General features: G+C 35.4%; 1 protein-coding gene across 4 annotated transcripts in view; it reads left to right on the top strand.

Annotated features, from left to right (window-relative positions):
- LOC113237808 (NADP-dependent malic enzyme-like) overlaps positions 1-15,876 on the top strand; it is a 55,031-nt gene that overhangs the window by 544 nt on the left and 38,611 nt on the right. Inside the window, exons 1-2 of one of the 4 annotated variants that reach the window (XM_026474481.1) lie at positions 9,341-9,444; positions 11,151-11,364. In XM_026474481.1, the coding sequence (XP_026330266.1) occupies positions 9,356-9,444; positions 11,151-11,364 (303 nt within the window). In that variant the 5' untranslated portion in view covers positions 9,341-9,355. Of the gene's footprint in view, positions 1-9,340; positions 9,445-9,743; positions 9,872-10,106; positions 10,208-11,150; positions 11,365-15,876 lie in introns of those variants that run through there. The other 3 variants (XM_026474484.1, XM_026474482.1, XM_026474483.1) reach the window with 3 other exon arrangements.

Here is a 15,876-nt window from a genome sequence, read left to right as displayed (position 1 = left end):
CAGGCATTTAGGTTTAGTAGCAGTAGAGCTTCTTGTGTAAGAGTTCTTCCGGGGAAATACTGCCAACATATTTCTGCCACCAAGAAGTAATGAGAACACTACTGCGTTCCGATTTTAAAATGTAAGGGTGCTGGTGAAATTACAGGCACATGGGACTTGTGAACTTACGTCTCAGGGTGACAGGCACAGTGGTAGTTTCCCTAAGATCTTCACGATCTAACACTCTGAATGGCACTGCAACTGCTATGAACAGGCATGTCGCTTAGCATCAAGCACAGGACTTGTTCATCCCGTGACTTAGTTTAATAAAAAAAGGTGTTAGGGCAGGCAGGCCCGAGGGAGCCCATACTTAGCAGTTTGATTCATTTACGTCTAAGTAAGTAAGTTTTTCAAAACGAGTTAGCTCGCGTAAGGTCATGTGTTTATGAGGGTATTCATTACCTACCTGATTCTTTGTTCCGTCCGACTGTTGTAAAAGGTGTTAAGTGTTATCCAGGAAGGCAAATGCAATTATTAAAGAACATTTCTCATTGAAGCGTCATATTCGTCTTTTCAAACAATAGGTCGTCAATACTTACACACAGACATCTATAGGTACTTGCTCATACTCATCGTCATCATGCTAAACATTTAGTTAGGTAAGTAAATGTGTATGCATTCTTTGAATTTATGTAAGCAATATCAATGGTCTCCTTCCGAGGGAAAAATGACGCCAAAATTAACTTGCATAGCCGACGCAGATTCGTATTGTGGGACTTCATGTACAGCCGAGTGCCAAATTTCAGTATTTAATACCAGCATTTGGCTGCCATCACCTTTTATCTAGCTATTGTGTTTAGCACCTCCCTCCTGTATCATATACTCGCCGAAGTGTCTCGTATTCTTTGGGCACCCAGACACAGAGGCATGCCAAATTTCAGCTGATGTTATTTAAATTTTTGCAAACTGAAAATGGTTTATTTAATTTCGTTCTCAATATACATATTAATAATTACCTTTACACTTTTTGCCCGAAGAACTCTGAAGAATGGTAATGTTAAAAAAAATGTGTAGAATACAAAATAATACTTTTATTTTCACAAAAAACACGTTTCTAATGTAATGTCTTTCTTAATCTAAGTTACCGGTTTTTTAAATGCATCGACCTAATAATAAAAAGTTAGTAAGGCAGGTAAGAAACTAAGTATATATTTGTGGAAAACTGATACTAGCACGTAAGCGATTGGGCAACTAGAGTAACCGTAGTTAATTTACTGGTAAGTATAGTGCGTATATACCAATGAACTGTATAAATTGTAAGCAGGTACATGGCAGGTACTATACTTGTTATAACTAAGAGAATACGTACCGTTACTTGAAATTATAAAAAAAAGTACACACGCCAGCACATCAAGCTAAACATTGACGTATCTTGTTCCGTTGCAATGGAGGCGATTTTCGAATAAAAATGTGTAGTCTGGTGTGGCGTTGTCCGTACATTCATTGTCGTATATTAATTGTAAGTGCAATGGCTTCAAATAGTTTACCTAAACAACGCACTCCGTGTAACAAACATGCAAGCAGGTGGATGTGATGAATATAACGTGTATGTATTAAACCAACGATAAATTGAGCTTTGTAACGAACGACACTTTGCTACATAAAGGAAATAGACCGAGATGATTCCTTGGCCTAGTGTTTCGTATTTTGCAACCGCGAAGGCCATTTTGGCTTACAGCACATTTAGACTACGGTGCGTTATTGTGGTTTTAATTTTCATAATATAAACCATTACGGTTTGTAATCTAGGTAGGTTAATTGTACTAAGGGTCAATGTTTTGTTTTTTGACAAATTCGGTGGCCCAACATATATTTCGTAGCAGTAGAGCTCCTTGTGAAAGAGTTCGTCCAGGGAAGTACTGCCACCTTACCCATTTCTGCCGCCAAGAAGTAATGTCAGCATTACTGTGTTCCGTAATGTAAGTAAGGGTGCTGGTGAAATTACAGGCACATGAGACTTGTCAGCTTATGTCTCAGGGTGATGGGCGTAGTGGCAGTGCCATTCAGATCTTTGCGATTTAAAGCTCTCGAGTGGCACTGCAACTCTTTGTTATGGCCTATAATTATTTCTCTCGTGAGTTTGGGTGTAATTTGTGGTTGTCTATATGTGTGTCCATGGCACCCGCGACACAGGGTTTCTCTAGTGCGGGGCTATGTTGAGTGTGTGCGTTATTTATTATTTATTTAACTGTTATGGACAGGCGTGTAGCTTACCATCAGGCGCACGACTTGTCCGTCCCGTCATTTGATATTATAAAAAAAAGTTGGGTCATCGAGTACGCATACGTTCTCATAGTACAGGGAATTCCCTAGTTTGATGCCAGGTAATGGACGTGCCTGTCTGCCATATTATTATTATTAACTCTGACATATGTCAAATACACGAGATAAGGATTGGTAAAAAAGAATCAAATAATCTTTTTACTTATTGTCAACATGCACAGTACGTGTATAACTTTACAAAAATTGAAAAATTTTATTCGTAAATTACTCTTTATTCGTAAATTAAACAGGGTTAAATAGTAACGAGTGTACGCAATTTCACAGTAGGTTAAACTGGGTAGGTATGTGAGTAAGTATACGTAATACTTGTAGCGTAAAAAGAACAATGTTAGTAAATTACCACTTGTATAACAGTGCGTAAATAAACGTAGTCAGACAGTTAATAACTGCCATAATTCCTCATCAAAGTTAACAATTTCAAACAATAGCCAATTCTGAGTCGTAGGATATTAAATATGGGACACATTATAGTAACATATTTTGTTATATTGACGACCTCGGTAGCCCCATGGTTTGCACTGTGGCCACTGGACGAGGGCGACTGGACGTCCGGTGTCTCTTCTGTCTTGGTTTGATTCCCGGTATTTCGTTGTTCTGGTACTCATAATCACATTGCTAGCTAACTGATTCAGGCGCCAGTCTCTGCAAAGATTGTTACCTATAACGTATCCCAAAATAATGTATGTACTCAGTGTAAACTTTGTGGAGAAAGAGTAAGTAAGAGAGAAGAGTAGTGGACTAAAACAGGCTAATATCGATACCCTAGGTAGGTAAGATGTAAAAACCCATAAATCTGTTTTCTATTTGCATCACGACTCCATAAAAATCGATGAGTGTATCCAGAACAAAGACGTCTGAAATTAGTCTTTAGCCATAAAAAAATATAATTTAGCAGCGCTGGTTCATCATTTCCGTAGGTGTCTTTCTTAGGTTTCTTTGTGTCATGACATTCCGGAGTAATGTGTTGAAATTTATCAATTCAAAATGTAAAAGAGCACGACAAAGGTACGTAACATTGTATGTAACAAAATGTTAACGTAGCATGACGTATCCCTTCAAAACAGAAAAAAATACTCAGGAATTGCACGGTGGGTGTCTATACACAATGAATTTTTGTATTCTGTTATTGGGTTATCTTAGAAAAGTTGCAATTATCGATATCCTTATAAACTTATTTAAAATCTATTAAGATTTTAAATAAGTAGTAATAAATAAGTAGTAAGTAATAATTAATTAAGTAATTAATTTATTACTTCCAAAAGAAAGGACAGAAGATACAAATTACATATTTTCATTCCTACTTAAAAATTACATTTAGGAAAAATTACCTACATTATAATGAACAAGTGCCAAGAAATGGTGTTATTCAGCTGCAGTCTATAAGAAGAACTTCTTATTATGTTTACGTTGTCACAATTCGTCATTTACTTTTATTATGTAAGAAAACACAATAACATAAATTATGACATTCACTCAAATTCATCTCGCAATACGCAAACAACGCGAGAACAATAAAAATCTTAATAATTTAATTAATTTTAGAGTTATTAGATTTCCCGTCAATTCTACACGATGATTAACGGGTTTGCAATTGTGTCAGCTTCAGTAATTAAAATTATTTTTTAAGTAAATATCAAAAATCTACATAAAAGAGAAGCGTTTAAAAAAAATATTGGACACATTGAAATTTTGAAAACCGATTGTGATAAAACTTGTGATCCAAAAACTGCTACAAAAGGGGTAGATTTATTTTGTTCTGGTTAGCTACTGAATTGGGTATATAATTAATAATTATTTCCAAACAAAGGTTTCTGAAAAACTTTTATCTTGCACTGCATTTGGAAAAAAGAGCCATGGCTGGTATAATTTTACAACTGCCTCTGAGGCCGAATTGTAACCATGCTGGCCTACCACGTAGAATTTGATTCCCGGCCCGGGATAAATATTTGTATGGCCTACATTTATTTTTTGTAGTTACTTACTTCAGTGTGGGTGTAATTTGTGATTGTGTGTCCATGGCATCGGCTTGCGTATTTAGTAGTGCGGAGCTTAAAAAAATTAACCTGTAAATTAGTTACTAAGTAAAACTCTACTGGATACTTTTTACTACGTTTCCTTCATGCTCCTTGATATACTCTATGTATGTTCACTTTAAAATCAACAAAAGGACGTACATTTTATGCCATGTCATTGCTAGTCATCAATCTTGTAAATAATGGTGAAATCATCTATAAATTTATGTTGACTTTTTATGATGCTCATAAAAAGGTAAGTACATAGACTAATAGACTAATTTAATTAGACTTCTGCTTTTTATCGTATCAATGGCATGCATACTATATATGCTTGCCACCGTGGTGAAAGGATTTGCCAATCGACGTAAGGACCTCGCCGATTGTTGTGCAGGATGCGCCAAATGTACAGGAAAAAAATGCTATGTCGTGCGGGGAGACTCCTTTCGTAGTATACGAAAGGAAAGGAGGTGCCCCTGTATGTTTATATCAAATAGGATTTGTAAGCAACAGGATCTAAGCGGCGTTTGCGATGACTTTTTTATTGTTTTTTATAATATCAAGAGACGGGGCGGACATGTCGTGAGCTTGATGGTAAGCTACATCCTGTCAATGACAGTTGCACCGTCACTCAGATGTTTAAATCGCAAAGATCTCAGGGGTATTGCCATTGCGCCCGTCGCCCCGAGATATAAGTTGACAAAACCCATATGCCTGTAATTTAACCAGCACCCTTACCGTTCAAAGCCGGAACGCAGTAATGCTAACATCACTGCTTGGCAGCAGAAATAGGTAAGGTGGCAGTACTTCCCTCGACGAACTCTTTCACAAGGAGCTCTACTGCTACTTTTCTATTTACTTCGTAACAAGATAATGAGACTAAATAAATATATGTTATCTTTATTTCTTTGAAACAAAACGATTGCGTATACGTTACTTTCTAATAGACCTTTTAATCTTCTAAGTAATTCTTCATTTTTATTCAATTATCCGGAGAAATATCTTTACATTTACACACATTTAAATCGTATATCTTACGATCTATATAAAATATCTTAAAGCAATAGTTATTGCGTATAATGTTTTACAATTTCAAAAAGTGTTTCGAATTAATGTAATATCACTGTACATACGTACAGCTAAGCCTCGCATGGCTAAATTACAGATAGGCAATTTAGCAATTCCTGCGGTGTGGTTGCTCCATTGGACACATAATCACGTACTGAATGGCTGGCATTAGTTTGATATTCGTAGTTTCTTGTGTTAAGACACATTTCCATTTCCACCGAGGTACGTTACTAGGTACTAATTGAGCTACACATATTTCGATACCTAACACGTAAGTTGTTGTAAGTCAAAATACCACTTTTTGCTTTTTAACTTAAGTATCCTTTTCCATGTTTGGAAGTAAAAATAAAGCTAAGTGATTTCTTTACTTTTAAATATGCAACCTATAATATACACAAAAATTTAAGTCAGCGGATATAACGAAAATTTGCGAGGTCCGCTGGTTCGTTCCGTGGCTTAGTTGGCATAGCATCTTTCGCGGTTTGCGGGAGACGTCGGTTCCAATACGGCCGGATCGAATTAATAATAAATCGAATTAAATATAAATAAAAAATAATTAGATATGATATTTTTTCTGTCATGAAATTCATATCTTTTTTTCCAAAATGCTGTGCTAATTTGTTATTATTACTGATACAAAGATAGAACAACACAAAGAAGTTCTTCGATCTGACTGGACTCGAACCAGCATCTGTTGCCCCAACAGAGCCACTGCTCTTATCAATTGAGCTACAGATCGAGTCGATCTGGTCAAAGTAATTTATCTGGTGTTGTTCAGTCTTTGTATGAATAGTAATTCCAACCAGATATATCTCTACTATGCCCAACTTATCTTTATAAAAATCGTAATCAGTTTGAAGTGTTAAAGTTCATATTGGAACGCATGTTAATTTTAATTGCAATTTGAATTGCTCGAAATAAATTCGTGATAAGCATAGGTACTGTCTATTTTTCGCGAGCAATCGTTTAATGCAACAGCTGGACAATCAATAGCACATTCAGCTGTATATTTCGGCCTTTGATCTGTTTCTATCATAAATTGCATACACTTGAATTGATAATCGCACCCCTCTTAGAAAAATCGCATAAGTGGAGTTACGTCAAAAATGTTTATTGCTCCATTAAAATCCAAAAATATAACCCACATCCTCTCTGTGTATGTGCGGATGTGGGTTGTATTTTTCTGTATTTCATGGAGCAATAAACATTTTTGACGTAACTCCAGTTATGCCATTCTTCCATGAGGGGTGTGTTATGTTAAGTGTGACGTTCATGCAAATTACGATATACGACTACGTATATACATAAAAAAAATTGAGCGACACACTTGTAACGTAAACAATACTGTATTAGCCCATGTCATGTTCTACTTTTGTTTACGGGTGCCGATGCAGAATTATCTGTCTTCAAAAAGTATTCCCTTACATGAAAACCAAAAAACACAAACTAGAATGTGTTTTGTGATTGTCTTTAAAGCAAACATTTTATTCGATACTATAAATAACAATACGGAATTTCCTATGTTCATTGTCCTAAGCAGCTTAAGCATAAGAATCGATATAATATCTGAATTGGATTCTTATATTGGAGGTACCTTTCATGGTCGTAAATAACTTTCACTAGTTACAGGTCTTTTATACCATGGTATGATTTTATACCTTACTAAGGTATAAATTTAAAAAAATCCGATACTTTGGAGCCATTTTGGAACGTTACACGCTCTATTGTCACGTGTTGACAACCACCTCGTAACCTTAATATAATAAATACGAACTATATAAAACAGATTAGGTGTACCATGGTGGTCAAATCTGAAAAAGTCGGAAGATATCGCACACAAAAACATTAGATTTACTGATAAATCAGTAAACTTGGCAACACTAACTATTAGACTAATTTTCTTTGTAGAATCTTTCTTTAAGCCTCTGACATTAAAAACTTATCATTATCATTCTGCAATGATGTGACCTTGTTCATTAGGGGTGTGAATTCATAGTTGTAGTTTCTATTTACTTTATACAGTGCTTTATTTTAATGAGACTGTATAGGAAAATCCGAAACCATAGAAGATACAAGGAAACTGTCTTAGGAACCATTAAGTCTTTTTATTTGTGAAAACAATTTCGGTATAGTCAATTTTTGGTCAACCAGAGTTGTCCATAATTTTTTTTCCATCCTCTAAGATGAACATGAATATAATTGATTGAGGCATGACATAAAAAGATTTTATTATTTATTAAAAGCGATTATTTCTAAAGAGTTTCAATGTTAAAGTGTAAATTAAGCTTGTTAATCGCTGTACCTTTCTGTCGACCCTCGTTAGATATGGTGATCTAGAGCAGTTCATGTCTTTGCCTTTCCGCCCTTGGCCTGATCTTGATCGCGGTGCGACCTACGCTGCGCCGACGCATGTTTCTGTCACGCTCCAAGTCATGACTTATCGATACTTGTAATCGTTACATTTGTACTAGGGAAATTTCTATGTATGTTTGTGTTTAAACGGACAATTGGACTGTAAACTACACAGCAACGTTACGACTATGCGTTCTAAAATTAAGCCTTTGCCAGAATCCATTTGTTGTGCCATAGTGACGAGACGAACAAGTCATGCTGGTGAAATTACAGGCACACGATCAGGCGATCGTGTGCCTGTAATTTCACGAGCAACCTCATCTTTCAAAACCGGACCGAAGTAATGCCTACATTACTGCTTGGCAGCAAAATAGGTAAGGTGGCAATACTTCCCTGGATGAACTTCACAACGAGCTCTACTGCAATTATAACTGGTATAGAAAAATATAGTACATTGTTTTACCAGGGCGGAAGGTAGGTTATTGCTAACAAGTTGACACTGTAAGCGCGAGCCGTAGACTCAAAGGTTTTAAAAAACGTATCTGAGAAACTTAAAAAGACTTTTGAAACAATACATTTGCTCGTAGATTGTCACAGAAAGACATTATTCAACTGAGCATTTATTAAAACGTTGACCGGAATTAAATACATAATATCCGATAATTCCTTTTAGTGCTATTCTCATATTTATGTATTACGCAATGGAACATATATAAAATCATATTGGAATAAGTTTTTAAATGAAAATGTCGGGTTTTGGAATAGCAAGTGTATGTTTATTAATCATAATTGAAACAAAATGAAAAGGTATACACTGGAACACGTTAAGCCTTAAGCTGTTTTTGTAGTAAACTTAAATCTAGCGTAAAAATGAAAATAATTAAATAATAATTGAATCCGTTTATGTATAGGTATTTATAGTTTTTTGTGTATACAAAATGAAATTTCTATCTGAAAAGCAAGAAATTACATAACAACAAGTTTTAAATTGGGTTGAAAAAAATACTTGTCCGCAAAAGTAAACTATTTTCCCCACGTTTCGACGATATAGAAAGTAGAACGATTTAATCAGTAACTGTAACAAAAAATGCTTTATTTCTCCATATGTATAAAGTTGTACAACCATCATAAGTAATACAATTTTTCAATGAAAATTATCTATTTTTCAACAGACGTTTTTTGAATGTTGAAACAAGTCATGCTTGTTGTATGTGTTGGTGCGTTGTGTTTAAGCATTGTTTGTTGCGTTGTTATAACTAAACTTGTTGCATTTTTGATCTTTGAACATATTTTAATTATGTCCGAATAATGAATGTTTCTCTTAATGAATGTGTTAAGTTGACGATATTCAAGATAATGAAAGATGATATTAACGTAACCATATCTTCCGTCCTTCAGTCGTCTTTAAGAGTTCGAGAGAACTCCACGGCAATTGCATAATGTTTAATTTTATTTAGATAATACTTTCAACTTCCTAGAGTTTTTTTAAATTCTGAGTAAAAGCTAAATAAGTACTCAAAAAGAAATAAAACCACAACACGTAACTTCGCAAAATAATTGGACAACTGTGATATTTGATCTCTTTTCAAAATTATTTAAACATGGAATTTTTGTCACGCAAAGTGAAGTCAAATAATCAATTTGACGTCCGTCAAATTAATGGGAAGGACGGAAAAGATTTTGAATCTAGGTAAGTTCACTTTGCTTTGGATAATTATATTTTTTTTTAAATTTCGGTGTTATTTTAAACATGTACATAAAACAGGAAAATAAGATTATAAATTCAAAATTAGTGCAGCTTACAACAGTGAATGGAAAAATTTCACGTCTAGGTATTTTTTTAACTGATAAATATACAAGGTAACTTTTAATTGAGCATCGACCGCAAAGGGGTGAGCGGGGGAGGATTCCAATAATAACAAATTGTTACATCGCTTTAAACAAAGAAAACTATATGCTACTAAACCTTCTTGATAGTTAATTAAAAGTTGTACTGTAAACTGATTTATATTTTAATTTTTTTAAGTTATTTAATTTTTAATTTTCTTTTAAATTTATTTTATAGTGGTAAGGAAAACAATAAAAGCCCCCTTTCTTAAAGCTGTCGGCTGCCTACGGTAAATCAGTTTGTTTATGAAATTGTAGTGATACAAGTGTCGATGTTATTCGAACTTATGTACCTATTTAGTTTATATTGCACTACCTATTATAGGCAAGTAACAGATAAACCTCATCTGTGGAGCACTCCATACGCCATGAGACGTAGATATTTTTTGTTTTTTTTTTTTACCTAAAATTTTAGGTAACTGAGTTTGTTAGCAACAGAAAAAGTTGCGTATGCTTTGTTCACAGATGGCACACTAATTGATGCCTATTATGAATAAAAACGTGTCGTCGTGTGCCTGCCAAAGATTGGGCAAGGGTCTCACTGGGGCGAACAGACCAATTTTTGGGTAGGCCGTAGCTTCGTAGCACTTGCGTAGATAGAGTGGATTCCGTAGAACTTTCACGCATAGTGGTAACGTAAGACGTATGTTTTTTCTTGTATATTGTATTGCACCAATTAAATCTAGCATTGTAGATGTGTGTGAAATTATGTGTAGCTGTGAAATACAAATCTGTTAAAATAGACCTGAACATCATTGCTCTTTGCATACATTCCTTTGGTATACTTGTCTATGTCATGGGAACGTTAGATGTTTAATGATATCTGTAGATATTCACGTTAGTAAGTTTTGATCACGTAAGTAAGTTTCTTATATCTACGATGAAACGATAAAGTTCAAACCTATTAAACGTATTCCTCCGGCTCATCTATCTGAATACGAAAGGTTCTGACAGGTGCAAACATTGTGATATTATGCTGGAGGAAATACGAATAAAAAGGGTTAAAGTTCTGTGGTTGTAGATATGATGATATGAGGTTAGCGATAAAAACACGTATTGATATGACAATGAGGTTTTCAGGTCAATGACCGCCATTATCTTTTATGTGGTTTTATTGAAGTAGGCCGTGGGAATTGGTGGCTGTTCAATCGATTATACAGCTATAAAGCTGTTGTGATTGGAATACCTATCCATTATTTTACCATATGTTAGAACTATTGAAAATACAGAAGAAAAATGTCTTATTGTTTTTATCTTACCTCTAAATGTAAAATTTTAACAATTATCAACCGTCACTACCATTACGTGATTCAACTCGGCGTGCTCTAGTTGCTTGGGGGTAAGTTGTGTAGGTTTCCAGGTTGCAAAATCCCACAGGTATGTTGTATAGTTGCTTAGTTCAGTAGCGAGCCAACGCCATCTGCTATCGGGCGGCGGTAGCGCTAGCAGCCACAGACGGCGTGTGGGTTCATATCTACGTTGTAGCTGAAACATTTTCCGCTTTCCCAGGAGCGATACCATTATGAGTTCGGCGCCCCCCGCGCTGCGCGACAAAAACAACGCCGCGGTGGCTTCTGACAAGCAGTCGCACTGCAACGCCGCGCAGAGGTGTACGTACGATACAATGGAGCGCGATCGCATCGGATTCTGGGGCTCCGGCGACGGGGAGGCCTCTTCTCGTCTCTCCGGCCTCGACCACCTCAAGCACCCTGGCCTCAACAAGGTTTGTTTCTTTTTACTGTACCATAAATTCACTAATGTATTTTTTGGCTAGGTCATGGTTGTGCGGAAGTGTACCAAGTTTTGTAATCTTCCCGACCCAGTTTTTGACCGTGATAAGGTGTACGGTCATTGTCACTTTTTTTTAGGTATCACGTGCAATACTGCATTTAGCTACGCGTGTTTTTGAACTTAACCCCGCGTCAAAGTTCGCGCGGTTCCGATTCCGGTGTCAACAAACTTTACGTCGTTTGTTACGAACTAATTACCATAATAAGGTATTATTTACGTGCTTGCATTTCACGTTTAATTGCCATCTGAATAGAATGTAGCTTACGAGTATATGTATTACCACAATTCCTAAGTTCCTGATAATTGCAAATTGTGAAAATCACACCAATCTATCAATTGAAATGCTTAATACTGAAAAAACTTTACGATGGGATACATGCACGCATTTCAAAGAAATAATTATAGTTCTTTCCATTAATAATTAGAAGTATTTATTGAGGATACTCATGATTTTATTCGTTTGTGTACTTAATGAACAATTCACATAATATTAATTCCGTACACTTGCATAACATTACGATGTCTTTGTAGTTAGTAATAACAAGGGTTCTACACAAATAAAAGGTATATGTGCTTGTATGCAAACCATTGTGGAGGCTGTGAGGTTATAAGTAACGATATAACGCCTGGATATAAAACCTTTTAGCTTTTGAAATATCGTTCTGGGTCATTCATTGTTCCTTCTTAGTGGATGTTCGTGAAACTCTACATACAATTTAATCACTTTAACATACCGCATCCCATTGATTTTTGAAAACAATGGAAATTATATTAATTTATGATTTAATATGCTTTATATGTGGTACTAAATTCAAACTAAATCTATGAAGATTTTTTAATTATATTTACAGTACTACGTAAATAAGAAAAAATAGCACGCATTTTTATTGAGTAACAATGAAAAGAAAGTTTACTACCATCGAGTTTTTCCCTCTGTTATATGTATTACTTTACCGAAATCAGAAATCAGAAACATTTATTGTGTGAATTGGTAAAGTAACGGTTTTACTACACTTTACCACATTACATTCACAATTCTTACCCAAGTCAGGCGTACAATATGTCTTAAAATTACAGTTCGATTAAAATTTATTACAATTTAAATGTAAACAAATTAAAATTGTCAAATATTTGATGTCTTTATATAAAATTCGTTAAGATTGTAAAAAAATTATGTCAATTAACCATTTTTTTTAAATAACCGTTAAATTTATCACCATTTAAACATTTTATTTCAATTGGAAGTCTGTTATAAATTGTGACCGTTGTAATATAAGTACCGTGGTCAAAGATCGTGCTAATTATTCTAGGGGGGAACAAGACGGTCCTTGTTTCTGATGTTAACGGAGTGTACATCAAATATTTTAGTAAAGAAGTTACTGTGATTACGTACAAAAGACATATTTCCAAAATATATATTCCTGTAAAGTCAGTTTCCTCGTACAGACTTCTTAAAGAGTAATGACTCTCCTTTAGAGACAAGAAAAGTAGAGCATTATTATTATTCTTACTGTGAATGCACGAATATGTGATTGGTATGTGAATAAATATCCATCGTATCAATGACGACGTGTTGTCTGGGGGATCTACCGCAGCTTTGTCAGGTTTTATGGCTTCACGAGCGTATGGTAAATATAATAATAGGGGTTAAAGTATGAAATTGCCGATTTGTACTGAAAATCTAAATTGTTTATTTTTTAAATTTTTAACAAATTTATTTAATCAAAATAGTTGCCATTATTATCTATACATTGCTGCCATCTAATGGGAAGGTTATTAATGCCTTTGCGATAGAACTCCGACGATCTAGACTGCACAAACTGTGTGAAAGCATTTTGTACTGCCTCCTGGGAAGAAAACTTCTTGTCACGTAGATAATTGTCCAAATCACGAAAAAAATGGTAGTCCGTTGGAGCAAGGTCTGGTGAATACGGAGGATGACGAATGGTTTCTAACTGCAGTTCCTGAAGGGTCAAAATGGTTTCTCGTGCTGTGTGAGGTTTCGCGTTGTCGTGGAGCAATAATGGTGAAGATCGATTCATGAGTCGGGGCTGTTTTACTGCTAGTTTTGTCAACATGGTTCGGAGTTCGGCACAATAGACATCTGCCGTTATTGCTTGACCACATCGGAGAAAACTATAGTGAATAACACCATGCTGAGACCACCAAACAGTTACCATTACCTTTTTATTGGTAAGTTTTGCTTTAGGACAGTGTTGTGGCATTTGACCTGGGGTCAGCCATTGCATTTTTCTTTTCCGGTTATCATAAAGAATCCACTTTTCATCACATGTTACAATTCGATCCAATATTCCTTCATTTCTGTACCGGTTCAACAAGGCAACACAAGTTTCAACACGCGTTTCTTTCTGCAGATCAGTCAAATCATGAGGCACCCATTTTTCGTATTTTTTTATTTTATTGATTTGACGCAAGTGAGTCAATATTGTGGGTAAGGTAACGTTAAACCATGCCGCTAATTCCTGGGTAGTTTGATTAGGACCGGCTTCCACTATCTCTCTTAATTCATTGTTATTCACCTGTGTGGGCGGTCTTCCTCGTGGCTCGTTCTTTAAGTCGAAATTTCCATCACGAAAGCGTTTAAACCAAAATCGCACGGTGCGTTCATTAGTAGACCCCTCTCCAAACGCAGCAATTGATATTGCGGGCTGTTCCTGCCGCGTTAGTTCCGCGTCGGAACTCGTATTCAAAAATCACTCGAATTTTCGCAGTATCCATCTTTCTTGTCTAAATTGAATAACAAAAACAATTGAAAGTCGATATTCAAATGTTTCAAATAAAAAAAAAAATCACAGAAACCATTTGAAAAAAGTTTCATTCGAAAACCTCAAGCCATGAAGATTCTATGAAAATTCAAAGAACCTATTGCAATAAAACGGCAATTTCATACTTTAACCCCTAACATTAGAAGGAATCACGATCGGCGTGACCAAATATTGATCAGCTGTGACGTTCCACGTAGTGCCATCGTTTGTACCGCTTGCTCGTCAGTGTGTAATTTGGTGATGTGTATAACGTCGGTCTTTACCGCTATTACGCAACGGATAAACCCTAGTAGGTCAGTTGGTGGTCAGAGTATTCAGATCTACGTGGCATTAGCGGTATATTGCACACATAGATTAGTTAATATAAATAAAAACATTTACTAAAGACAGTTTTAGTAGTAGTAGAGCTCCTTGTGAAAGAGTTCGTCCAAGCAAGTATGTGAGCATTACTGTGTTTCGGTTTTGGTAAGGGTGGTGGAAAAATTACAGGCGCATTATGGGACTTGTCAAGGTTATGTCTCAGGGTGACAGGCGCAGTGGCAGTGTCCCTCAGATCTTTGCGATTTAAAGTGGCACTGCACATGCTATGGACGGATGTGTCGCTTCCAAACCATTCCTAGTATTCGTAAATCCAAACCATTCCTAGTATTCAAAGTTTTGTCGATTTTGCACCGAATAAAAACCAATTAATTTACCCAGTATCATTACTAAACGAAAAATTAAATTCAGTTTTCGTGTAAAAGTGATTCGTTTTCATTTTGTCGTGGACGCTCAGAAACGTTGAAAGGCGGTTATAAGTTTGACAGGCAGATCGCGAGATTGTAATTTAAATGTAAATTGGTCTTATTCAACGTTGTCGTCGTCGTGAAAATGAAAATGTTGGAGCCAAAAAGATTAAGTAATTTTTTTGTTTCAACAGCTATGAATATGTGTCATTAAAGGCTGCGCTTTTCATTTGCTTACACCAATATTAATAAGGGTTAGGATAAGAATAGAATTATTATATATTATAAGAATAGAGTAGAATGCTTGCGTGAACGGAATGAGTGCGTGACCTGTGACGATGATTTCACGCTCTTTGGACGTTGAATCTCCTTGAAGTTCCCGAAAATCAAATTGAAGATTAATAAAATTACATATATATAACCTTTAAATATTGTATTTTATAGAATTCTGTAATTGCTTTTAGCTTGAATATGAGCGTGATAAAATTTCAAATATACGTAATTTGTATCATGTGCCTGTTCATATTATTTTTATGACTTTCATGTGATAAAAGCATTTCTGATGACGATAATATACGGCTTTATTCATACCATGAGTACGATATACCTACATTTCTTATGAACTTTAATGGCTGTTGTAATAATGGCTCGTACGTTAGTGTACGTGATTAAATCTTGTTCTCAAACGCCCGAAGGTGTGTCTTTTGCGTCATCGATCAAAGGTTAAGTTCGATCGCTTGTAATTATCATGATTGTTAGAAATTGTTACTATAAATATTCAAATATATGTAATTCACACAGCCGAAATGAATAATTTTAGAGAAAGAATTGAGTCGGTTTGCGTAGACGGGTATGTTAAAACGTGATTATTATATAAGGACTTATGTAATTTTTTTCTGAAAATTTACCTAACGGTGATAAATAAACAATATT

Source organism: Hyposmocoma kahamanoa, unplaced genomic scaffold (genome assembly GCF_003589595.1).
Source record: "Hyposmocoma kahamanoa isolate Upper Pololo Valley unplaced genomic scaffold, ASM358959v1 94, whole genome shotgun sequence".
NCBI classification, from domain to species: domain Eukaryota; kingdom Metazoa; phylum Arthropoda; class Insecta; order Lepidoptera; family Cosmopterigidae; genus Hyposmocoma; species Hyposmocoma kahamanoa.
The sequence above is the reverse complement of the archived record's forward strand: the minus strand, read 5'-3'. Positions and strand labels throughout refer to the sequence as shown.